Source organism: Oryza sativa, chromosome 6, assembly GCF_034140825.1.
Source record: "Oryza sativa Japonica Group chromosome 6, ASM3414082v1".
In the NCBI taxonomy this organism is placed as follows: Eukaryota; Viridiplantae; Streptophyta; class Magnoliopsida; order Poales; family Poaceae; genus Oryza; species Oryza sativa.
In genome coordinates, this window is record NC_089040.1 from 23,829,529 (window position 1) to 23,853,829 (window position 24,301).

Below are 24,301 nucleotides of genomic sequence, written 5' to 3' on the forward strand. Positions count from 1 at the left end.
GATTTGCTTTGTTTTTGCTGTTTTTAAGGTTAGTTCGGTCTATGACCGAGACCGAACTGAACTAACCGAAGACCGATTTGCTCGGTCCTGAGATTTGTTGGAGACCGATCGGTCTTGAGATTATAAAGACCGAATTTTCAAAAAGACCGATGTACCGAACCGAATTTTTCGGTTAGACCGAATGCCCACCCCTACCGGCTGCTTCGAGCCGCTCCGCTGCCGATTGGGCTGCTCGGTGCCGGCGTCGTGTCGGTTCTGCCCGACTCTCTGCGGTGGGGAAAGGAAGAGACGGGATAGGGGAAAGTGTAAAGTGAAAAGGTGGTATTGGTGGGACCCACTATACGCTACTTGTGTATTGTGGTCTCGTGGAGTTTGCACTGTGTAACATGTGGCTAATATTGTTTTTGGTCTAGTTGACATAGGAGGTCCACCAAAATTTGGGGACGCACTCTGAACGACCATAAACCGCAAAGAGTACGATGTCTTAAGTCAGTTGCCTGGTATGTAAAATAGTAAAAAGCTAAAAGCTAAATAATAAAAGTGACTAAGCCTCTCATCGTTTCTTCTATGGCTAATTAATAAGCTACGAAAAAAATGAACGAAGCATAAAAACATAATATATGATTAAAACTTTCTTATACATGTTCTTTCCGATTTAAAAATCAATGTTGGAAAATACACCACGATGAATAACTTTAAAATAAGCTCTAAAAATTAGATTCAAAACTCAAATTAAATTTCGTTGCAACTGATAAGCCAACAACCAAAGTAAAATAAGTTTCAAAATTCAAAATTAGCTAGTATGCCTTATAAAAAGCCTGAAAGAGGAATACAAGAAAGCTGCAAGGCTCGATCAATCTCTCATGGATAGAGACACATAACAAATTATCAATCTTGCCTCCGGCGCCGGTGATGCGTATGGCTTCTCGATCTCGGCTGTGGTGACATCGTCGTCGCGTTCACCTCATGGGTGTTCCCACAGATCGATGTCTCATGTTAAGAGCTTGGATTGACCTCGCGGAGCAACTGGGAGCCAAATAAGGACAGGCCGTACATGAGTAGAAATAAACAATTAATATAACACATCGTACATTCATATTCCCTTCGTCTTAAAATATACGTAAGGGACTTTAAGGGTCTGTTTGGTTGCCCTCACCAAGGTTGGCCCGCACCAGTCCATGCAAATTCCTGATGTTTGGTTGCCTGCTTGGGCCTCCCAGCCTGTCCACGCGAATGCAAAAAAAAGCCCCTCAGCCAGGCCCGACAGAAACGGCCGATTCCCACTTCGCTGCTCGGCCTGGCTCGACTGATGTACACCGCTGCACCCGCGCCTGCACCCGCGCGTGCAACTCACGGAGGATGGGGTCACTGTTGCTTCCCAGAATCGCTCCCTCCCCGCCTCACTTCTCCCTCTCGCGAAAAAACTAGGGTTTACCCTAGCTCTGGCGGCGGCGAGGCGCGGCGCGGCGCTGCTCTCGTCGTCACTCCGGTCGCGAGCGGCGGCCCTCTCCTCCGACTCCGGCTCTTCTCCATCAGTTCCTCCCCCGGCGTCGGTCATCCTCCCTCTCGTTTGCCGGCTCTCTCCGTCGTGCCCCCCTGTTCCACCATCACTCTCCGTTGAGCACCAGGGTAAGTTCATGGATGGTTGTTCGTCGCCCATTGCAAGGTTGGGCATCCTCTTCCCTGTCCGTCCTTCCCCAGTTTTTTCTCCTCTATTTGGTTGATTTGCTGTGATTTGAGTGGATGAGAACATGGGGCCTTCATAAATCTGCTAGATCTAGTAAAAACTTATACATTTTCCTAGTTGATTATGGTAGATTTAAATGTTGAAACCATCTACTGTTGGTATCCTTTTTAGTTGTTCATTTTGTGCCAGATCTACTATTTTTTCAGTTTGCTACAGAGGAATGTTCAATGTCAGAGCAAAGTTTGGGTGCTGTTTTGTTACTATTTTGGCTGTGCACATTATTTTGCCGATTGTGTTTTGTCTAAGTAAATATTCATGGTCGATGATGGTATGCCACTGGAGGTAGCATCCCTTGGATGTGGCGGCCGTGGCATACATGCATACGAAATTGATTTGCAGTACTTAGCAGCGACAAGACCATCCTTTTATTTCTGAATTGACTATGCATTATATATGTTATTTGCATAGATGGAAGAAATGCAACGCATTCGGCGGTCCCTGATTGCTAAAGCAGCTGGATTAGTTGCTGTAATGAATGCTTACATTCTGTTTATTACAAGAAGAGCCATGCGACGTACCCCTAGGATCTCCTATGGCCCATTGTCCGAAAGGGACATAGCTAGACAATCCAATCTTAGTTTCATCTATCATACAGATGATACAAATTACTTAAATCAGCTCAGAATGAAGAGAGCCCCATTTTTTCAGTTGTGTAACTTGTTACGAGAAAGAGCGTTGTTGCGGGACAGTATACATAGCTCAGTGGAAGAACAAGTTGCCATGTTTCTTCTTGTTGTAGGCCACAACCACAGATTTAGAGCTTTGCAACCCACTTTTAGGAGGTCAATTGAAACTATCAGTAGATACTTCGCTGAGGTATTATTCTCTATTGGTGAGCTGCGAAATGAGATGATAAAACCACCCTCATCTGAGCCTCATTCAAAAATTACATCCAATCGAAGATTCAACCCTTATTTTAAGGTAAAAATTTGTTTGCAGCGTTTTGACTACAAAATATGTTCTTTCAACAATCATGTCCTAATATTTCTCACTGGTCATTAGGATTGCATTGGTGCAATAGATGGAACTCATGTGCTTGCTCGAGTTCCATCAACAATATCTGCTGCCTTTAGGGGTAGGAAGAAAGAGACCACCCAGAATGTAATGGCTGCAGTGGACTTTGATCTTAGATTTACATACGTACTTGTTGGGTGGGAAGGATCTGCACATGATGCCCTCATACTTGCAGATGCCTTGGAGAGGGATGATGGTCTTAGTGTCCCCTCAGGTAATAGAAGTGTTAAAACTAACGATTAATAAGGATTCTCATTTATCTCATATGATTATTACACTCATAGCTTTTATCTCTTAGGAAAATACTATCTCGTTGATGCTGGATATGCTGCTAGACCGGGGTTCCTTCCGCCATATTGTGGGTGTCGATACCATTTGAAGGAGTATGATAGAAGAAACTACCCTCATGATTCGAGAGAGTTGTTTAATCTAAGACACTCCTCTTTAAGGGTCACGATCGAGCGGGCATTTGGCGCACTCAAAAACCGCTTCAGAATACTCTATAACAAGCCTTTCCATCCATACAAGACCCAAGTCAAATTGGTCCTTGCATGCTGCATACTTCATAACTGGATACTTCAGTTTGGGATGGATGACCATGTGCCACTAGAGAGTGATTGGAACTCAGATAGTGATGATGAGGAGTCCGATGACTTAGATGAAGACAATAGGGGAATGGCGCAAATTAGGGATGATTTGGCTGGTGCTATGTGGAACAATAGAGGGTCGTCTAGGGTCTGACCTGCTTAGGGATTAATTTGTAACTCTCTATCTGTGAACTTAGGATGGTGTTGCACTGTTATCTATTCATGCATGATGATTGTTGTACCCTGTTGCACTGTTATCTATTAATTTGAGACCTCGAGATATTTGCAATGATGCTGTTTATTACATCTATCGATTTATGTTAAATTTATTTGTTCATTTGCATGTGGTAAATATAGGATGGCTGAGGCTGGTGGCGGGAATGGTGGCCATGGTGGCCATGGTGGACACCATGGAGCCTTGCATTGGACAACCAACATGTCTAGCTTAATGCTAAGGCGCATGGTTGAGCTTATAGCAACAGGTGTTAGGACTGACAAGGGTTTCAAGGAAGTTCACCTTAACCAAGTTGCTAGATCTTTGTCTGATCACTATGGAATTGAAATTAGTAGAACCCAAGTGTATAACCATCTTCGCAAATGGCGTCAAAGGTGGGTGCGTATCACTAGGCTCAAAGACCTTAGTGGGGCTCTTTGGGATGATCAGACCTCAACGATTATCCTAGAAGAGGAGCACTACATGGGACATGTCAAGGTTTGTGTCTAACTATCACATACAAAACACACTGCATTAGTACACATCATATCTCACTTTAAATCTAATGTTCTCATATAGGAACACCCTAAGGATGCTGAGTTTCTCAATGTGCCTTTAGAGAACTATACACAAATGGCAATAATTTTTTCAAATAGGCAAGCCACTGGGAGATTTGCTATGGGGTTAAATGAAGCACTTGGAAACCCTGCTGGTGAGGCTGACAGTGGTCTGGGACCTCTTGATGGCACTATTGGGGATGGTATTGCTGCTGGACCAAGTGGTGTGGGTGCTGAAGGTCCTGGAATTGCTGCTCGAGCAAGTGGTGTTGGGCCTACTGGTGAGGATTCTACCTCATATAAGAAGAGGAAGAGAGCATCTGCTTTGAATGAAGGTGAAGTTGCTCTCATCAGCAACATGACAGATTCAGTGAACAACATGGCTTCAGCAATAGGCGCTACTGCACATACTGAGGTTCACCCTGATTTGTGCAACACAGTGATGGATTTTCCAGGTTTCAGTGAGGATCAGTTGGACCTTGTTCTAGCTTATCTAACTAAGGAGAAGGCTGAAAGCCTTGTATACATTCAGAAGAATGAGGCTCGTCGTGCTCGTTGGGTTAGGAAGTTCCTGAATGAGCATCACCCTGAGAGCATCTAACTATTTAACTAACTATTATGGAGAGGTGGTACTGGGACACCATATTATGTAATATTGCTTAGATGCAGATTAAGGTGGTAGTGGACACCACATATATGTCTTTTGTAGAATGTTGGCTACCTGTTGATTAAGGTGGTAGTGAACACCAGTAGCTGAATGGCTTTTGTAGTGTAAACTGCAGGGTATTGCATGACCCATGTTGAATCTCTGCCTTGCTTCTTCAATGATGATTATTGCCACTGATGAATGCTTCACGCCACTGTTTGTGCTGCATATGAAAGGATGCTTCTGCACTTGCTTTTTTTATGTTGTTATGGTTCCAAGATGCTTCTGATGCATATGAAGAGATGCAATTGTGAGAGATTTCCAAGATGATTAAGATTAATAGTGTTGATTTGTAATGCATAATAACATATTTCCTGCACTTAGTTCTTTTTTGTTAGGGTCAAGCTGGAAAATACTGCAATTGATGATTAATAGTACTAATCTGTGATGCATAAGAACATACTATATGCACTTGTCATTTTACCAGATTGCATATGTATAACAATTTATTACTAATATACCAATTGGTTTAGTTTTGTATAACATCAATGTAATTGTATATACTCAAAGACCAAAATATTTGATCTGTTCCTTGTATATACTCAAAGACCAACCAAATAAAATAGACGTGCATAGCAATATTTTAAGCAATTTAGCTCACAAATAATAGTAAGCCAAAGAGCAAATAAAATTTTAACACGACCTCATGGAGTAACCTCACCGCACAGAAGTAGACACTTGAGAAAATTTTCACACCACAAACTTATTAGGGTAACCTCACCACTCATAGGAGAGGGTGTTTACACCCAAGATGCATCCATCCAACCAAACAACATCTCCTGCATGCAACCATTCCACCAATCCTTTGCTGCAACCAACCAAACATCATCTCAACAGATCCAGGTTCATCAGATGCGGGCAACCAAACAGCTGCATGTGTATCCTCTCAACCAGGCCAGACTCAGCCTGGATGGAAGAGATGAGCCAGGCTAAGGGAATACGAGCAACCAAACGCACCCTAAAGGGATACAACATATCCTAATATTGTGAATCTGGATAGACTCTTTATTCATAATTGTGGTATTAGGATGTAAATTCGTAGGACCAGAATGTGTCACATCTCTCTAAAATCTCTTATATTATGAGACGGATGAAATAGATAGTGCGTACAGGCAAGCGTTTGTTACCTCCTCGAGGGTCGTTTTTAGGATCTTGAAATGTGTCATGAGGATCAGACTCAGGTTCGAGCGGACCAACTGGCAGCCAAGGAAGAACCGATCGATCCCATATACATGAGAGAGAATAGATAATTGGAAACACACATATTAGAGTACTCATTCGTTACGGCGTTACCTGGAGAAGAATGGGGTTCCGTTTTAGGATCTTTACCTGGGTCCTGCAGGCTATGCATTGGACCAATCGACGTCTTAGTAACTGGACCATGAGGAAGGAGAATGAAAGGGTGAGAGCTGGGTCATTAATTAGCTAGGGAAGGGATCCTCTGACATGATGATTTTCTCTTGATTTCACGTCGGAGGATCCCTTTCCGGTCACCAGGGCCACGTCGTGGCTTGGATCATCAAACTCATCGAGCCAAGGCGAAAGTGCTATAGCTAAGAGCGTGTTAATTAATTACCTGGAGGAGGCTTGGACTCGCAGTTGGGTGATATGGGACGGACCACGGCGCGGATCGTCAGCTCTATGCTTAACCCGGGATGTTCTACTAGAACGGGTGTTAGTTTCAGTTGACAAGCTGCAATTAATATGCCAAACAACAGTGTTAACAGAAAACTAGCAATACATCATCATTCAGAACATACAAATTAACACAGTGCAACACCAGCCGGTAATTAATACATACCTGGAGCGGCCGGAGGCTCGACGGCCGGCGGAGCAGAAGCAGCAGCAGCGTCGCCGCCTGCAGAAACGGGAGTGGCTGCCACGACGCTGCTGATAACGGGCGCCATCTTCCTGCTACTCCTTTTGGCTGCCTAGCTAGCTAGATGTACGTAGTATTGTGTACTAGTGTGTATACTAGAGATGTTCGCTTCTACAGTTCTACTATATATGGCTATTTATATATGCGTTTCATATATCGATCAGATTCCCATGACAGACCTCAGTCACACCTCTTATGGTTATTTTTTTTATATGTGGTTCATAAATAGATCAGATTCCCGTGACACACCAAACACCGTTGAACCGTGAAGAAGCTAGAGGCGTGCGTCTACACCATAAATTAAAATAGAGTGAATTAGATATTAGGCCACATCTTATTACTAGACTTGCAAGTTAGACTAGGGGTAAACCAATATTGTCACTTTGCGATAAAAAAAAATTGTCACTTTGAAATAGGTAGTTTTGCACAAGTTTCATATTGGACTGGTGTTTCCTAATTCTCCTCTTTCTTTGCTTCATTAAGTTGAGGCCGATGTCTATTAGCTCGAGCATGGTACACCAATGCCACTAATATTGTCCCATGCTCGAGAGTGATCAGATGGCATCAGTAGTGGGCTCTTTGATTTAGAGGAAGAGGAGAGGGTGGTGTTAGGTGAAACAAATGGCAATATTATGTGGTCTAAAGTGAAAATCTTGGCTAAGACCTCGTCCAACCCGCAACAAGGGTCAAAATATATGGCCTAAACTGTAATTTACTCAATAAAATATGGCATACACCCTCTGTTATAAAATATACAAATTTAGTATGGGATATGAATACTACGAATTTAGACGACATCGAAATTGAGAGTTAGAAAATTACTGGAGAAAGAAATGTGGCATAAGGTTCAGACCAAAACTCGGTGGAGAAATGAAATGGTTCGTCTGTCAACTATCAAGTGCTTTGCTCGTACCGCCGGCTAGAACTCTACATTTTTAGATAAATGATCACCTACTGATATATCAACTCTCACGAACAATGCTATAGACCCCCCTCATCACTAAAGGCAACCGCAATGTATAAGTTGAAAGTTGGTATTAACGTGAGGCCTCAAGTAGAAATAACTTTGTGAGACTTAACAATATATATTGTTTGGCTAAGAAAAATAAGGTGGGGTCAACCCATAAAAAATCATCCTCTACCTTCTTTGAGGTATTCCACGAGTGATATGCTTCCCATGTGCAATCTTTTTTTTTTCTTTTTTTTTTCTTTGTTGCTTGCTTGTTGTAGGTAGTAGTGTAAAGACCTGTAACTATTACTACCTCCTCGCACAATGTGTACTACTAGATAACAAAGGTATATTAATTGTTTACTACCTGGTTTCTACCACGTTGTGGTTGCTCCAAGGGCTCAAAATCTTTATCTGTAATGGGCAAGCCAGTCAATTAAAATTTTTGCCGGTGATGTGGAGGCTTATCTATAGTGGCTCAAAATGATGAGCTGTTAGTGATATGAAAAATCCAGGCAACAAAATGGAAAAAAAAAAGAATCTGCTCTTCCTACCCAAGATTGTCAGTATCCCGATTTGTATCCTAGTATCTTACGATACTACGATCCTACCAAACCAAAACGATATCGATCCCACCTAGTATCCTAATTTTCATAATATCTCGATCCTACTATTCATTACTACACGATCATATGAAATCTTAGGTGATATCCCGATTCTACGATCCCTACGATACTACAAAATATTATTTAAAATAACATGGTTTGAAAATAATTAAATAAATATGCTTAAATTTATATAAAACTCAGTTAAATATATCAAAACCAACATGATTTCTCTCGATAAATGTCTCTATTTGCATAACATATATCATTATTAATTTTTTTATATAGAATGGCTATATATAACTAATATAAATATTAATTAAACTTAAAAAAAGGAAAATCGCATAGTATCCCGATACTACAATACGATATTACTTTGAGCAAAACGATATTATCTAGTATCCCGATCCTGACAACCTTGCTCCCACCGCTATCAAAGCACTCGCTCAAAGCCGCTCTTGCCAGCTCAAGCTCGGAGTGGCTGTCATCGCTATGCCCACTCGATGTAGTCATCGTCGCCGCTTTTCCACCGCACCACCCCTCTTCATGCCGGCTTGAGCTCAGAGTGGTCGGATCTAGGGAGAAACGGTAGTAAGGCAAGACAGGGTGGCAGAAGAGGGTTGGGGCCTGGGGGACACCATGTGGTTGCCGAGCATGCTCAAGGAGTTCACCATGGCTGCATCAGTCAAAGGTCAACATCATCTCTGTGGCTGTCGCCGTTTATCATCGAGTAGCTGACGACGATGACGATAGCGGCAACAGAGGTGCGGTACATGAGTGGGAGGCTGGCAATGGTGTGGCTTAGGGGGAGGATGGACAACACCGCCAACATGTGAGAAGTGGATCCGATGTAGCACTACCATGTCACTGAATGTGGAGATGGGGCAGGCAGAGGTGGAAAGGCGGTGAACTAGTGGAGCGAGCGATAGAGAGGGTGGTGGACTAGGAGGAATGCGGCATAAAATCACTATTAAGAGCATGCCTAGCTATCACATTTTGTAACAGAATGAATGAAGTTAAGTTGGACAATTGATGTGTAATTTTGTTGAATGAATGAAGACATTGTTTAATCAATCAATGAGTGAAATATAGTTTTGTTTAATGAATGAACGGTCACTGTATGTGGTTTGAATAATCTTAGACTGAATGTGGGTCAGCAATGCTAATGCTTGCGTCATATTGTTGGTCTGGAATTGTTATCGTCGGCAAAAATATGTTGGTCGGTAAAAATAATGTCGGCCGGCAAATCTAAACAACTAGAATATATTGAGTGGTCAGTTGGCAAAAATATGTCAATCAGGAAATGTCTTTGCCGACTGGTACTGGTCATCTACAACAACTCATAATAAAGAGTTGTTTTAATTAGAAGGTTATTTGTAACAACACCTATTTAGGACATATTACACACAATACTCCCTCTATTTCACATTATGAGACGTTTTAGTCTTTACATCTCTCATATAGATTTACTAACATCCATATGAATTTAAACATGTAGATAAAGCACATACATGGATCTATATGTATGAAACTATTCAAATCCCAAAACGTCCTATAATTTAGAACAGATGAAGTAATTATCACTAATGGGTCTAAGTCCCTGTAGATACTTTTGACTGTTGATTTAAATAGCCATTATATATATAATCATATGTAACATGTTTTTTTTAACCGCCACAAGTGACACATTAAAGATGTGAGATTCTGTAGAAGTATTTATATATTTTATGATTACTCTCTATTTTAATGGAAGATATGCTTTCAAATACACGTGGTTTTACTAGCGACTATCCTTGGTCAGTTCGGTCAGAGTTATATACCACCGCATCTCTGCAAAGCATATATAATTTACTTGCCAGTTACGAAAATTACTCCAACAACCCATCGGTAAAAAAGTTTAGGGTAAGGCTTTTCAAAAGCCAACCTAGAATCATCCATGCCAACTTAAAAGTAAGGTCCTAACTAAGGGCATGTTCACTTTGATGCCATTTTCAACCTTACCAAGTTTTGGTAAAGTTACCAAAAAAAGTGGCGCCCTAAACCAGCACCGGGGCAAATTCCAATCAGTGAGGGCTAGTTATTTCAGTGTGGTAGAGCTGTCCTCGTTGATGAGGGACCATTAGATGATATTATAATTTTATATTTAATTAAAAAAATAGCATAATGTGCATTAGGCTGGTTGGTAGGATATTCTACTCCAGCAATAGACTATAGAATCGGAGCGGCCGCGGTAAACATTGCCGATATAGAATATTAACAAGACGGAACAGAGCGCACACCGTTAGATTATATGTTTTGGGACAGCCGGCCTATCAAGACTTCACTACTTAAAAATTACATATAGAGGTCAGCGCTAGATGTGTCAGAACAACTAAAACCAGCACCCATAGTACATTTCCTATCTCCACATACAAAACCGGCACCTTTAATATATTATTTATAGGTATCAGTTAATTAAAAACCAACACCTATGATAAGGTGCCAGTTTCTTTTAGAAAACCGGCATCAATCCCAAACTGAGCTGAACCGGGCAAGCCGATCACGTGCCCTTATCCACCACTCGTTGTCCGCCTCCTCTCTCTTGCTCTCGCCACCTCCTCCTCGTCCTCCTCCCCGTATCTGGCATCGGCGGCGGTGGCTTTTCCCGTGGCGGATACAACGGTGGCAGTGTCAGCAGCGGGTGGGGCGGCGTTAGCGGGTTCTCCCACGGCAGGTCCGGCAGCGGTGAGGTCTCCCACAACAGATTGGGCGTTGGCGGCAGGTAGGCGGCATCGACGGGTGTTCCCACGACGATCCGGCATCGGTGGGGTTCCCGCGGCGGATCCGGCGTCGGCGGTGGGCGGGAGGGGAGGCGGCGGGCTACAAGGCGAGAGTATGAGGGGGAGAAGGAGGCTCACCCTCCTCTCCATATGGCAACGGTGGCAGAGGTGGAGAAAAATGCCGGTTGCATCGTGTTCTTGATGTTTTTTATGTTAATCTTTTTGATGTTCTTGATGTTTTTTGTGTTTATGTGTTCTTTGATCTTGTCAGGATGAAGTGGAGCTACTTGAGCATTGAGCCGCTTTTTTTTTGTTCATGTAACCTCAAAGGTGTCGGTTCCTAAACCGACACCTTTGAGAACATCTCAGAGGTGCCAATAATGGGTGCCGTTGGGAAAACTGCACTGTCAGTTTTTATCCGGTAATATACCAGACAGTGCTACCAAGAGCAACACTAGCTGTTTAGAAACCAATAGAGTTGTCGAATATCACTGTTGGTTCATCTCATAAACCTGCAATGATATTCATTTCCAGCCAAAAAATAGATTCATAACTTGATTTACATTTACATCCATTTCAAATTGCACCTCAATTTGATTGGAGAAAAGAACGAATTTGCATACATGCAAATGCTCCACGTATCTACATACTTGCATACACACAGCAACAACGACAAAACTTCACAACTTGCAGCAATAGCTTTCACAAGTTGCAGTAACAACAAAGTTTTCCAACACACAAGTTGCAGTAACAGCAAAGTTTTCCAACATACTTGCAGTAACTTCAAATTCCAACTTGCAAGATTTGCTTAGCAACAAGAATCTCACAACTAGTTGGTTTGTGTGTTGTATCGACATGGCGATAACTTGTTAAATGGACTCTAGCAACGATAGTCTAGGCTCCCTTGACATCGCGGAATCTAGGGCTACCATCTTTCTGATGAAACTTAAAAGGATTTCCAAACTAGTTAAGCATCATTGAGTGCCTCATGCTCAAATTAAGATGAATCGAGTGCTCATGCTCAGACTAAGATGATAGATTGATGGTAGTGTATATGGTAAGAATGAGGAAGAATCTAGTTACTACTCCTATATAGTAGGATAGAATTAGTTTATGAAAAATATAAGCGCACATATTATATTTATTCTTTAAATAAGTCACGACATTAAATTTGTAAACTAGTAGAACCAACTCAAATGATCTAAACATATATACGAGAAAGCTACACATGAATAAATCAAATAGAAAACATGAAGACGAGCATATGGATGATATGTTGTGTGGAGGCGATGGCTCAAGAAAATGTACACATAAATAAATTAAACATTCAAAACATCAGGACGAGATCTAGACATATATATAAGAAAATTACACACGAATACATCAAACATACAAAATATGAAGACGAGTATACAGACAATATGTTGTGTGAAGGCGGTGGCTTGGTACTCTAAAACGCATAACCAAACGAGAAAAGTCACACCTAATTTTTTCGGACTCTATGCCAATTCATCGGAGAACCCGATGAGATTTCAAACACAAAATTCACACGTATGTCACGTGTGCACGCACGCCCCTGGAGCCCAGCCAGGCGAAGCGAGGTGAGCATGTACACGGATGTTTCTCCAGTTCCCTCTACAATATATACATTGCTCAAATGGCTAGAAGAGTATTCACTCTTTTAAGAAAGTCTCTCCCCTATAACTAGCTATGTGGTACTAAAGTTTCACATGCAACTCTTTTCATGAGGTTGATCTTTATGATTTTTCTAAGAATTATTTTCTTCGAGGGCTAATGCCCATACTATAAGTCTAACATTAGTTTCTTTCTTTTATTTAGTATTGTTTGGTTGATGACTTATACTTTCATCCCAACAACCCACAAGCCCATTTGCGCAGCATATCGTCCACTATTCCACTTAATTAGTGCAATTTGCATTTGCAATCTCATTTGTATCCGTTTCACACTTGCACTTGCAAACAGAACGCTCATTGGACAGCGTTGGACAGAGATAGATGATTGCCTCCAGATCCAGATCACTCGATTTATAACGTTGTTTTGTTTTGTTTATGGGTTTAGATACCAGGCTGACAGTCTCACACCGAGAGCTGCTACCTTGACCGCTAATCATGTTCACAGATTCATTGCTCAAAGAGGATGAAGGCATGTGTTCATATTTGGTCCTATTCTTCGGTCAAGTTCTTTGCTCCGGGTTTGGTCAAAATAACTCATCATGCATTCCTACAGATGGATAGATTTCTCAGTCTGTACTGAAGTGTGAATAATTTAAGCCAAAAATGCAGGTTCAGAATAATGTAGTCGTCCGTACATATAGTTTGCTGTGAGAATCTTTTACCAGTTCTTGGTATATTGTACCCCCTCGTTCTTGGAGGAAACTTTTAATTTGGATTGTGTTTCAAATCAGTAAAATAAAAGGATGCAGCTTTCTCTCTAAAAGAAAAAAGAATAATGTACTCATACGTACATAGTTTGCTGTAAGAATCAGAAAAACCCTCTTTGCCTATGGCCAATTAATGCTGGATAAATCACATATCTATTTTGGGTGTGTTTAGTTCACATCAAAATTAAAAGTTTGATTGAAATTGAAACGATGTGATGAAAAAGTTGGAAGTTTGAAAAAAAAAAGTTGGGAACTAAACCAGGCCTTTCTCAGTCTATACTGAAATGTGAGTTTAAGCCAAATGCAGGTTCAGAATAATGAAGTTAGTACATAGTTTGCTGCGAGAGTAAGGTACACATGAATTCGTTACCTTAACACACACTAAAAAGAACAAGTATTAACGGCAGTTCCTTGATCTCACTAAATTTCTGTTAAAAACACACACGCGTGTAATATTTGTGGTACTAATATTTGAATCCTACTGGAGTCCACCACACTTATGGTGCTTGCATCAATTCCAATGTCCAAAACTAATATTGTTCGACTAAAACCAGTTCATTTTGCGGTATGTATTTGCTAATTGTTTGTTTGATTGGATTTTCTAGAAAACTTATTCGTTGGTATACAACTTTTAGAAGACATACGTGAATGTAGAATTGTGAATAATATAGGAGTAATTGCTGACAGCTTCCCAGGAGTGAGAGATAAATTCAGCTGAGGACTATATAGGCTGAATTCTCGATTGCCCATGACAGTATATACACATAGCAACTGGCAACTATTCTAGTTGCAAATGAAATAACTAGTGAGAACGCCCTCCCAAGCCCCCAACATCATACTGAAAAACAACCACTGGTAGGTACAAATATTCAAATGTGGTTGAATTGCATTGCAAAAAACGTGTATTCATGGATCATACAAGTTCCCACCGTGTCATGGATTAGATCGACCAGATGCCTGGTACCATAGAGAGTATTTATGTAGCGTAGTACTCCTATTACAAAGCAAGTTTTCATCAACTATAGAAGCTTAGCCACACAGAACTAAATGGCATGTTTGGGCGTCTTGTCCTCAGGCATTGTTTGGCTTTGCCTATCCATTATCTTTATGATTCTACCAATAGCCATCAGTGATGAACATGAAAATGATCGTCAAGCTCTCCTATGCTTCAAGTCCCAGCTCTCAGGTCCACCGGGAGTACTAGCCTCATGGAGCAATGCGTCCCAGGAGTTCTGCAATTGGCATGGTGTCACTTGCAGCACACCATCTCCCCGTCGTGTCACTGCAATAGACTTGGCATCAGAAGGCATCTCTGGCTCCATATCACCTTGCATTGCCAACCTCACCTCTCTTACAATGTTGCAACTATCAAACAATAGCTTCAATGGCAGCATACCTTCAGTGCTCGGTCTACTCGGACAACTCAACAACCTCAACCTCAGCATGAACTCTCTAGAAGGTAACATCCCTTCTGAACTTTCTTCATGTTCCCAACTTGAAATCTTAGATTTGTCGAACAATTTCATCCAAGGTGAAATCCCAGCTAGCCTAAGTCAATGCAATCGTCTTAAAAAGATTCACCTCAGCAAGAACAAGCTCCAGGGGAGGATCCCTTATGCTTTTGGGAACCTTCCTAAGCTTGAAAAAGTTGTTCTTGCTAGCAATAGACTCACCGGCGACATACCAGCGTCTTTAGGAAGCAGCCTTTCGCTCACATATGTTAATCTCGAGAGCAATGCTCTCACAGGGAGCATACCACAGTCCTTACTGAATAGTTCATCCCTCAAAGTACTTGTCCTCACGAGAAATACCCTTACTGGAGAAATCCCAAAGCCTTTGTTCACCTCCTCAACTCTTACTGATATTTACCTTGATGAGAATAACTTTGTTGGTTCTATACCACATGTTACTGCCACCCCTCTCCCTTTACAGTATCTATATTTAGGGGGTAACAAACTATCAGGAACAATACCTTCCTCATTAGGAAATCTTTCCTCCCTACTTGATCTAAGTCTCACACGGAACAATTTAACCGGTAGCATACCAGATAGTTTAGGCCATATTCCAACACTAGAACTGTTGAATTTGAATGTAAACAAATTAACTGGGCATGTTCCATCATCCATCTTCAACTTGTCATCCCTGAAAAGTCTAGCCATGGCAAATAACTCACTCACAGGGGAATTACCATCAAACTTAGGTTATACACTCCCAAATATTAAAACATTAATTCTGTCCAATAATAGGTTCAAAGGCCCAATCCCACCTACTCTTGTCAATGCTTCCAATCTGAAATCGCTGTACTTGCGCAATAATAGCCTTACTGGGCTCATTCCTTTCTTTGGATCATTGCTAAATTTGGAGGAAGTTATGTTGTCATACAACAAGCTGGAAGCAGCTGACTGGAGTTTTATTTCATCACTATCGAATTGCTCCAAATTGACAAAACTATTGATAGATGGGAACAATCTCAAAGGTAAACTGCCTCGTTCCATTGGCAATCTTTCCAGTAGTCTCAAATGGTTGTGGCTAAGAGACAACAAAATTTCTGGGCATATACCACCAGAGTTGGGAAATCTAAAGGGCTTGGAAATGTTGTACATGGATTACAATCTTTTGACAGGAAACATACCCCCGGCAATTGGAAATTTGAACAACTTGGTCGTTCTAGCCATGGCCCAAAACAACCTGTCAGGACAAATCCCTGATACAATTGGCAACCTTGTTAAGCTAACCGATCTGAAGTTAGATAGGAATTACTTTAGTGGAGGCATACCAGCAACTCTAGAGCATTGTACTCAACTGGCAATACTCAACCTTGCCCATAACTCACTAGATGGAAGAATACCAAATCAGATCTTCAAAATTTTGTCACTTCCCAAGAGTTGGACCTGTCACACAATTACTTGTTCGGAGGAATACCAGAGGAAGTTGGAAATCTCATTAATCTGAAAAACCTTAGCATCTCAAACAACAGGTTGTCTGGCAACATCCCATCCTCTCTTGGCAAGTGTGTTGCTCTGGAGTCTCTTGAGATGCAAAGCAACTTATTAGTAGGAAGCATACCAAAATCTTTTGAGAAGTTGGTAGGCATCTGGAATATGGATATTTCACAGAACAACTTGACTGGAAAAATACCAGATTTTCTTTCAAACTTCAGTTTACTATATGATCTGAATTTATCATTCAACAATTTTGAAGGAGAAGTTCCAGCAGGTGGTATTTTTCGTAATGCTAGTGTGGTATCAATAGAAGGGAATAATGGCTTGTGTGCAAGAACATCAATGGGAGGTATACCACTTTGCTCAGTACAGGTTCACAGGAATAGGAGACACAAGTCTTTGGTTCTAGTCCTAATGATAGTAATACCAATTGTTTCTATCACTATCATTCTATTAAGTTTTGCTGCATTTTTTTGGAGGAAGAGAATGCAGGTTACTCCAAAATTGCCACAATGTAATGAGCATGTGTTTAAGAATATTACATATGAAAACATTGCCAAGGCCACAAATAAGTTTTCTTCAGATAACTTAATTGGATCAGGATCATTTGCAATGGTTTATAAGGGTAATTTGGAGCTTCAGGAAGATGAAGTTGCCATCAAGATTTTTAATCTTGGTACATATGGAGCACACAGAGGTTTCATTGCAGAGTGTGAAACCCTAAGAAATGTCCGCCATCGAAATCTTGTGAAAATCATCACTTTATGTTCTTCAGTGGATGCCACTGGGGCAGACTTCAAGGCTTTGGTGTTCCAATACATGCAGAACGGGAACTTAGACACGTGGCTACATCCAAAGTCCCAAGAACTTAGCCAAGGAAAGGTTCTAACTATTAGCCAAAGAGTTAATATTGCCTTGGATGTGGCGTTTGCTTTAGATTATCTTCATAACCAATGTGCAACGCCACTAATACATTGTGACTTGAAGCCAAGCAATATTCTTTTGGATCTTGATATGGTTGCATATGTCAGTGACTTTGGCCTAGCAAGATTTGTGTACAATAGATTGACTGCACATGAAGATACCTCAACAAGTTTGGCTTGCCTAAAAGGGTCAATTGGATACATCCCACCAGGTAAATAGGCTTCCAAACTTTTGACTCAGTTTGTTCTTTATATACTTGTACAGAAATTTTAAAAAATAGAGCCTAGCCTTATAGTTTTATAAAATTTAATGCAGAGTACGGCATGAGGAAAGATATCTCAACCAAGGGTGATGTCTACAGTTTTGGAATACTTTTGTTAGAAATTATAATTGGGAGCAGGCCAACTGATGAAAAATTTAATGGCAGCACAACCCTGCATGAATTTGTTCATGGAGCATTTCCCAATAATATCTACGAGGTAGTTGATCCAACCATGCTACAAAATGACCTTGTTGCAACCGATGTGATGGAGAATTGTATCATTCCATTGGTCAAAATAGGCCTATGTTGTTCTGTGCCACTGCCCAACGAACGACCAGAAATGGGACAAGTTGCAACCATGATTCTTGAAATCAAGCACGCGGCCTCAAACAGGCATGTCAGATTAAGCTAACAGCTGCCAGGTTCTATTTCATTTATAGAAGAATATACCAATATAACATCCACTGGATATTTCACTGTAAACGTAGTATAGTTAATGACCTCATTAGAAGCTTGAATGGTAGCCACAATGCTTGCACAGGCATCCCTAGTTTTTGAATGTTGAAACCTTTTATGGTTTATATTGTGCGACTTACTTGTTCATCCTCTAATCACTATGAAGAAACATCGAATTATGAGTCTTTGAGATTGGCTCCCTTCCATTTTTGCCATCTCCGGTGGCTACCGGACGCTGCCGTGGTGTATGAAAAACAGCATACGCAAAATGGTAGCTAGTGTTCTACTTGAATGACACTGGTTGTGTTTCAGCTACCTTTCCATTTTTCATTTGCATTCTGTATGTTTAGCGACATGCATGTTTCTCAATCCACCGAAATTTACTTATCGTGGCATTAGCATTTCGTGTCGTTTCTTTTGATATAGGATGATAATTCATAATAAAATGTAAAGCAGCATAAAACATTTGTAGCCTGGTTAAGGACTTGAAGTAAAAGAGTAGTAGAGACGTAGAGCGGTAAGCATATAGAATGTCATGCTGTAAACTTACTCCACTTCTATAGATGGTTTAGGTAGCCAGGTAGGCACCGTTCCTGCCAAGTTCTTCAAAAGCAAGGGTTGAATAACTATGAGCACCAATCAAATTGTAAGGAACTCGACCGATTTGCATAGCCCTCGCCCAACGGGATACATCAAGTAAGACCGTCAAAATCGATTAGGTATTTTGGCAACCAATTTCGTTGGGAACTAATTAGTCTCCGATCAAAGCCAAATTATAGGTGTTTGCAGAAGCTGGATTTGGGTCAGATTCCAAAACCCCAAGTTCAAACATGACCCCAACACGAAATTAGCCCAATGAAAGGCATAGATTGGAGACCGGATATATACAGATCAATCTCACACCGACCTAATTAGCAGAAAATCAGATGATAGATCAAGCAGATAGGCATTCATAGGACTGGATAGGGGGAGCACCTGCTGGCTGCTTGCCTGCTCGTGTTCCTGCTAGGCTGCTACTCTCGGAGTCCCAGCTGCCGGCGCCGCTCACTCCAGAGTCCCGAGCGGCGGCGCCGCCCGTTTCGGTTTCCCTTGCGGACTCGCCGTCACCTGCATAGGGCGCCGCCGCCGCCGTCGGCTGTTGTCGTGGGAGCCCGTCGCTAGGCTACCTCTGGTTGTGGTTGGGCCATGAATCTTGGGCTATCGTTACCATGGGAAAACGGGGAGTTGGGCCAGGTGTCTCGTGGACCTCTCTTGGCCCAAGTCAGCTGTCGGTATAGAGGTCGGTCTTCAAATTCTTAACCCTGAAGGAATTCATTTCAAAACTTGTAGCCAAGTAAAAATATTCTTCTTTTTTTCTTTCTTGAAATATTTTTAACAGAAATACTATATGACAGGAACCTAACTATGGGACGGCATACTTAATGATCCCTACCCGATGCGCTATCCGCTTACACCATACATTCGTGGCCCTCCTCCTCCTTGGCTCCTTGCGATCTCTCCATCATCCTTTTTCTCTTCCACCTCGCTTGTACATGTCGAGAATGGCTCACTGCTCCTCCTCCTCGTTGTCGACTCTTGCTCATCCTCCTACTCACCACTCTCTGTTGTTGCTCCATGCCCCTGCTAGCCTGCTCCCGTCATACCTGGTATCTAGGTACAAACATGACATGGCAGGCTGTGGCTTGCTGGTTTTGGTTGAGAATCTGAGGGCAGTGGTACAAGCAGTTGCACCGCTGTATGGGCACGGAGATGGCAGTGGCAGCGCTCGAGGTTTCGATGGCCGTGGGGGCGCGATATGGTGTTCTTCCTGTGATGGGGATGTACAAGGATCCTCTTGCCCTTCCTTTTTCTTGATAGATCTAACGGAGCAAGAGGTCAAAATGATCAAATCTAGAGCATCGATTGCCTCACTCGCGTTATGTGCAGATACATCGTGCGGCTCATCATCCTCGGCTAGCACCCGCAATTATAAGCCTTAGGAGCTGTTTAGTTCACATACTAAGGTGTGTTTAGTTCACACTAAAATTGAAAGTTTTGTTGAAATTGGAATGATGTGATGGAAAAGTTGGAAGTTTGTGTATATATGAAAGTTTTGATGTGATGGAAAAGTTGAAAGTTTGGAACTAAACTCGGCCTATATTGCCTAGGTTAGCCATACTTTCTTTGTCAAACTTGTCAAATGCGAGGCTATCAAAATCCAAGCCACACTTTAGCCAACAAAATTAAATCATGCCACACCTTTTAGAGTCACTAACATCTAAGACCAATATTATAAAAGAGAAATCTTGCCACACTTATGGAAGCCAACCAAACACCTATCTAACATGGTCAAACTTACTTAACCACAAATATGGCAACTTATTGGCATCAACCAAACAGCCCCTTAGTACCCCAGTACCCAGTACCTAGCTAGGTACGAGGTACCAAGCTGCTGGGAGAAGCAGTGCGCTGTCGTTGCCTAGCCAACCGACAAGCTACCTGCCACCGGTGGGGAATTTAACTATTTGCCACTTTTAGGTTTGCCAATTATCCAAATGCCCCTCTTAGGTTTGCACTTAATAATTTGTCACCGGAGAGAGATAATTTTTTAACTATTTGCCACTTTTGCCTACGTGGCGTGCCACCGTACCGTGCCAGCGTGAAAAGCAACGTGGACCCCACCATCAGTCCCTCTCCTCTCCTTCTTATCTACCTCCGATCGTCGCCGTGACCTCCCGCCGGCCCCGCGTTGGCCCCACACCGTCGTCCCCTGCCGGCTGCAGCGGCAGCGCGTCGTTCGGCCGTAGCAACCACGCGAGGTAGAAGGTCCACGAGGAGGACGGCGAAGGCGGTGAACTTCTTGCAGGTCTCGCGGTAGTGCCTCTCCGCCTGTGACTCGTACGCTGGTGGCAGTGGTGGCGTCCGATGTCCCGGGCGGCGACGACGCCTGGTGGTGGTGTCGGTGCTCGGCGACGACGTAGTCGACCACCGCGGCGGAGTAGGTTGTGGCGGCCAACATGGCCGCCTCGCCGGCCAGTGGCCCGACCAGAGAGTCGGCGTCGGCGATGAGGAAGAAGGCGGAGACGCGGACAAGGAGGGAGGGCGTCGCCGTGTCCCTCCACACGGCGGCCGTGCCGCAGCATCGCCAGGACGGAGAAGAGTCGTGTCGCGTCGAGTCGCCGGACTCTAGTGGTGTCTGAGCTATTGGGCGTGGCGGCGGCGGCCGCGGGGCGAGCGGGCGAGCACTGGCTGGCAGTCGACTACGGCCTAGAGCCAGCGGGGGGAGTGGGCGAGCACGGGCCGGCGGCCGACGATGGTGTGTGGCCAGCGTGGGGCCGGCGGGAGGTGGGCGACAACCACTAGAGAGAAGAAGGAGAGGAGAGAGGCTGACGGGTGGGATCCACATTGCTTTCCACGGTGGCACAATACGGTGGCACGCCACGTAGGTGAAAGTGGCAAATAGTTAAGAAATTACCTCTCTCCAGTGATAAATTATTAAGTGCAAATCTAAGAGGAGCATTTTGATAATTGGCAAATCTTAAAGTGACAAATAGTTAAATTCCCTGCCACCGGTGATTCCTCTCCACTTCACTGTTCCTCTCCTCAGCTCGTCCCTTTTTCCTGCTGCTGTTGGTGTTGCCCTGCTCATACTATGGATAGAGTTTCCTTTCTGCGCTGTGGATTTAACATTTTTTTTTTTTGGGAAAGTTCACCAGTTCTTCTCAAGACGTGAAATCTCCTTCTCTTTTTTTTTTTGTGGGGTTCTGATTTTTTTTTTTTTGATCGTGGTTCTCTCTCCCTTTTTTTTTTCCAGGTATCTTGAGCGGAGGGTGCACGCAAATGAGAAAACGGGAATTCGAAAGATCGTTTTTTTTTTCCAGCGGCTAACATATGTGACCGAAGCAACAAAAACTAATTTTAAGATAAGGGTTTAATTTGCATTGCTATTCTTACCTATACAAAACCTAAAACCAGATGACAAAACTGAGCAAAAAGTTATAAAATTAGTTACAGTTTACAAGCCGAAGCTAAAACAAATATGAAAACGCTGCAAGAGGGCTCGGTCGATCGATCTTGCATATGTACTACACGTCGATAGACACCAGATAAATCATTTCTTGCCTCCTTCCCGGTGATGCATCTCTTCTCCGGTGCCGAGACCCAGCATTGTTTACAGATTACAATCAGGAAATTAAACTGGTTGTGGTGTGTTCCGCAGCAGGTTCATGTTCAGAGCTTTGAGCGACCTTGCAGATTAACCTGGACCCAAATTAATTAAGAACCGGTCATACATAGGGATACAGGTAACTAACCCACGAATCTACTTATAAATCAACATAAATGGATTATTTTGATCAATAAATAGTTTCGCGTGTTAATCACTTACTCCCTTAATCATAACATGACTGAAAATAAAACAATTAAACGGTACATTGTACATACACTCATTGTGACATATTGCAAGCGAACCTGCTGGCCTTACCTTGAGAAGAACGAGCAGGGGGGTGTTAAGGATCAGGAAACGAGTCCACAGGTGAATGCTGTTGATCTTGACCAGGATTACGGCTTGGAGGCCCTGGACCAACTGGCAACCAAACAAGATCAGAACCAATCACACATGAATATGCAAATAATTAAACACATCATGTACACACACGAATTGTGGCACAGATGTATGCAATCGCGAATTAATTAATTACCCAGAGGCTGATGAGGAGGGTGTTTAGGATCAGGAAATGAGTCAACAGGTGAGTCATGAGGACCAAACTGCGGAGCAACTGGCAGCCAAACAAGAACCGATCGATATATCACACATGAGAGAAAATAAACAGTGTTGTAACAGATACTAGCATAGACAAGCGTATATATGTTACCTCGATGACTAGGAGGAGGGTTTTTAGGATCAGGTATTGGGTCACGAGGGCCATGTCGGCTTGGATCATCATCGGATGGCGTAACTGGCAGCCAAAGCGGAACCAAATTATGCAGTGCATCATTAGTATTCATTCCGTCTTAAAATATACTCCCCTGTTCCTAAATATTTGATGCCATTAACTTTTTTAAACATATTTAACCGTTCATCTTATTCAAAAAAATTTAAATAATTATTAATTCTTTTCCTATCATTTGATTTATTGTTAAATATATACTTTTATGTATACATATAGTTTTACATATTTTACAAAAAGTTTTTAAATAATACGAAATGTTAAACATGTTTTAAAAAATCAACGGCGCGTCAAATATTTAGGAACGGAGAGAGTACTAGCGTATTAAAGCCGTTACCTGCAGGAGGAGGCTTTGACTCGCTGCTGGGTGGTAGGGGACGGACCACGGCGTGGATGGTCAGTTCTATGCTTAACCCTGGAGAGGCTGGAGGCGCGACGGCCGCCGCCGTAGGGGTGACGGCCGGAGGATCGCCGGCAGGAGCGGCCGCCGGCGGAGTGGCCGCCACGGCGTCGCTGATGACGACGGGTGCCATCTTACTCTGCATTTTCTTTTGGTTGGCTGTACTGTAGTCTGTACTGGAGCACACGCGAGATAACTGATCAGTTGCTTATAAGGCTATTTATACATGCGTTAATAACTCTCATATATATATCTCCATCGGATCAGTTTCCCATGACACCGTCACACCATGGAACCTAGACGAGTGGCGTGCGTTTACACCAGGAATGTGATGTGGCATAGACTTCAAGCTCAGAGTCAGAAAGTACTCCCTGGAGAAAACAAATGTGGCATAGACTTCCAATTTTCAAAGTTCAGAGTCAGAAACTCGGTGGTGAAAAGATATGGTTTGTCGGGGGAGGTGCTGTCCTGCGGTCAACTATCAAGTGGTTTGCTCGTGCGTCAGCCTAAAACTCAATAAATTCAGATTTCATGGCGTCATTCAATCTCACAAATTAGCCCCACTAGTTACGCGGTGGATCACGAGCGTTCACATCTATATTTTCAGATTATTCTTTATTTTAGAGAAAGAAATGCTTGCATATACACAATACGCATAACTCTTATCCACGATACCCTACCAATACCGGTTTAGTAAAAACCGGCACTAATAGGGGTTTTTTTTTTTTTGTCCCATGGACTTGTGCACGCACTGGCAAGAGAAAAAAGGGTATTGATAATATCACATCATTATATATCGCTGGATTGCTAGTCGAACCGTCACTAAATACTTCTATTCTAGTTTTTTTTTAAAAAAAACTAACATAGTAAAATAACTATTCGTGTTGGTTTTTAGGAATAACTGATAAAAAAACGAGCCGAGTGACAACGGGGCTAAGCCGAGCCGAGTGAGGGAAAAAATCTTGAAGTGT

The 24,301-nt window shown here is 42.5% G+C and overlaps 6 protein-coding genes across 9 annotated transcripts; 4 read left to right on the forward strand and 2 right to left on the reverse strand.

Annotated features, from left to right (window-relative positions):
* Window positions 1-625: 625 nt before the first annotated feature.
* LOC107281389 (uncharacterized) lies at window positions 626-6,815 on the reverse strand. Of its 4 annotated transcripts, none has more exons than XM_015787371.3 (5): window positions 6,627-6,815; window positions 6,402-6,518; window positions 6,155-6,199; window positions 5,953-6,021; window positions 626-1,026 (listed from the first exon to the last, which is right to left on the reverse strand). In XM_015787371.3, exons 1-5 carry the CDS (start codon window positions 6,730-6,732, stop codon window positions 992-994), a joined length of 372 nt encoding a protein of 123 aa, XP_015642857.1. In that variant the 5' UTR covers window positions 6,733-6,815; the 3' UTR covers window positions 626-991. The 4 variants fall into 4 exon arrangements, with proteins under 4 accessions (XP_015642857.1, XP_015642854.1, XP_015642851.1 ...); XM_015787368.3 differs by having other exon boundaries at window positions 6,119-6,199; XM_015787365.3 differs by lacking the exon at window positions 626-1,026 and adding an exon at window positions 2,653-5,050.
* LOC136356812 (uncharacterized) lies at window positions 1,381-4,972 on the forward strand. The gene is made up of 3 exons (XM_066311272.1): window positions 1,381-1,629; window positions 3,706-4,060; window positions 4,142-4,972. Exons 2-3 carry the CDS (start codon window positions 3,707-3,709, stop codon window positions 4,718-4,720), a joined length of 933 nt encoding a protein of 310 aa, XP_066167369.1. The 5' UTR covers window positions 1,381-1,629; window position 3,706; the 3' UTR covers window positions 4,721-4,972.
* LOC136356878 (protein ALP1-like) lies at window positions 2,069-3,502 on the forward strand. The gene is made up of 3 exons (XM_066311414.1): window positions 2,069-2,668; window positions 2,750-2,975; window positions 3,372-3,502. The coding sequence occupies exons 1-3, from the start codon at window positions 2,156-2,158 to the stop codon at window positions 3,500-3,502; spliced, it is 870 nt and encodes a 289-aa protein (XP_066167511.1). The 5' UTR covers window positions 2,069-2,155.
* Window positions 6,816-14,465: 7,650 nt separating the features above from the next.
* On the forward strand, window positions 14,466-16,936 carry LOC136357114 (LRR receptor-like serine/threonine-protein kinase FLS2). Its single transcript, XM_066311884.1, has one exon. It carries the CDS (start codon window positions 14,466-14,468, stop codon window positions 16,368-16,370), a length of 1,905 nt encoding a protein of 634 aa, XP_066167981.1. The 3' UTR covers window positions 16,371-16,936.
* Window positions 16,454-18,328, forward strand: LOC4341398 (probable LRR receptor-like serine/threonine-protein kinase At3g47570). Its single transcript, XM_026026328.2, has 2 exons — window positions 16,454-17,495; window positions 17,600-18,328. The coding sequence occupies exons 1-2, from the start codon at window positions 16,454-16,456 to the stop codon at window positions 17,956-17,958; spliced, it is 1,401 nt and encodes a 466-aa protein (XP_025882113.2). The 3' UTR covers window positions 17,959-18,328.
* Window positions 18,329-21,961: 3,633 nt separating this feature from the next.
* Window positions 21,962-23,546, reverse strand: LOC4341399 (proline-rich receptor-like protein kinase PERK10). The gene is made up of 5 exons (XM_015786613.3): window positions 23,268-23,546; window positions 22,856-22,939; window positions 22,682-22,759; window positions 22,465-22,566; window positions 21,962-22,241 (listed from the first exon to the last, which is right to left on the reverse strand). Exons 1-4 carry the CDS (start codon window positions 23,473-23,475, stop codon window positions 22,490-22,492), a joined length of 447 nt encoding a protein of 148 aa, XP_015642099.1. The 5' UTR covers window positions 23,476-23,546; the 3' UTR covers window positions 21,962-22,241; window positions 22,465-22,489.
* Window positions 23,547-24,301: the final 755 nt, after the last annotated feature.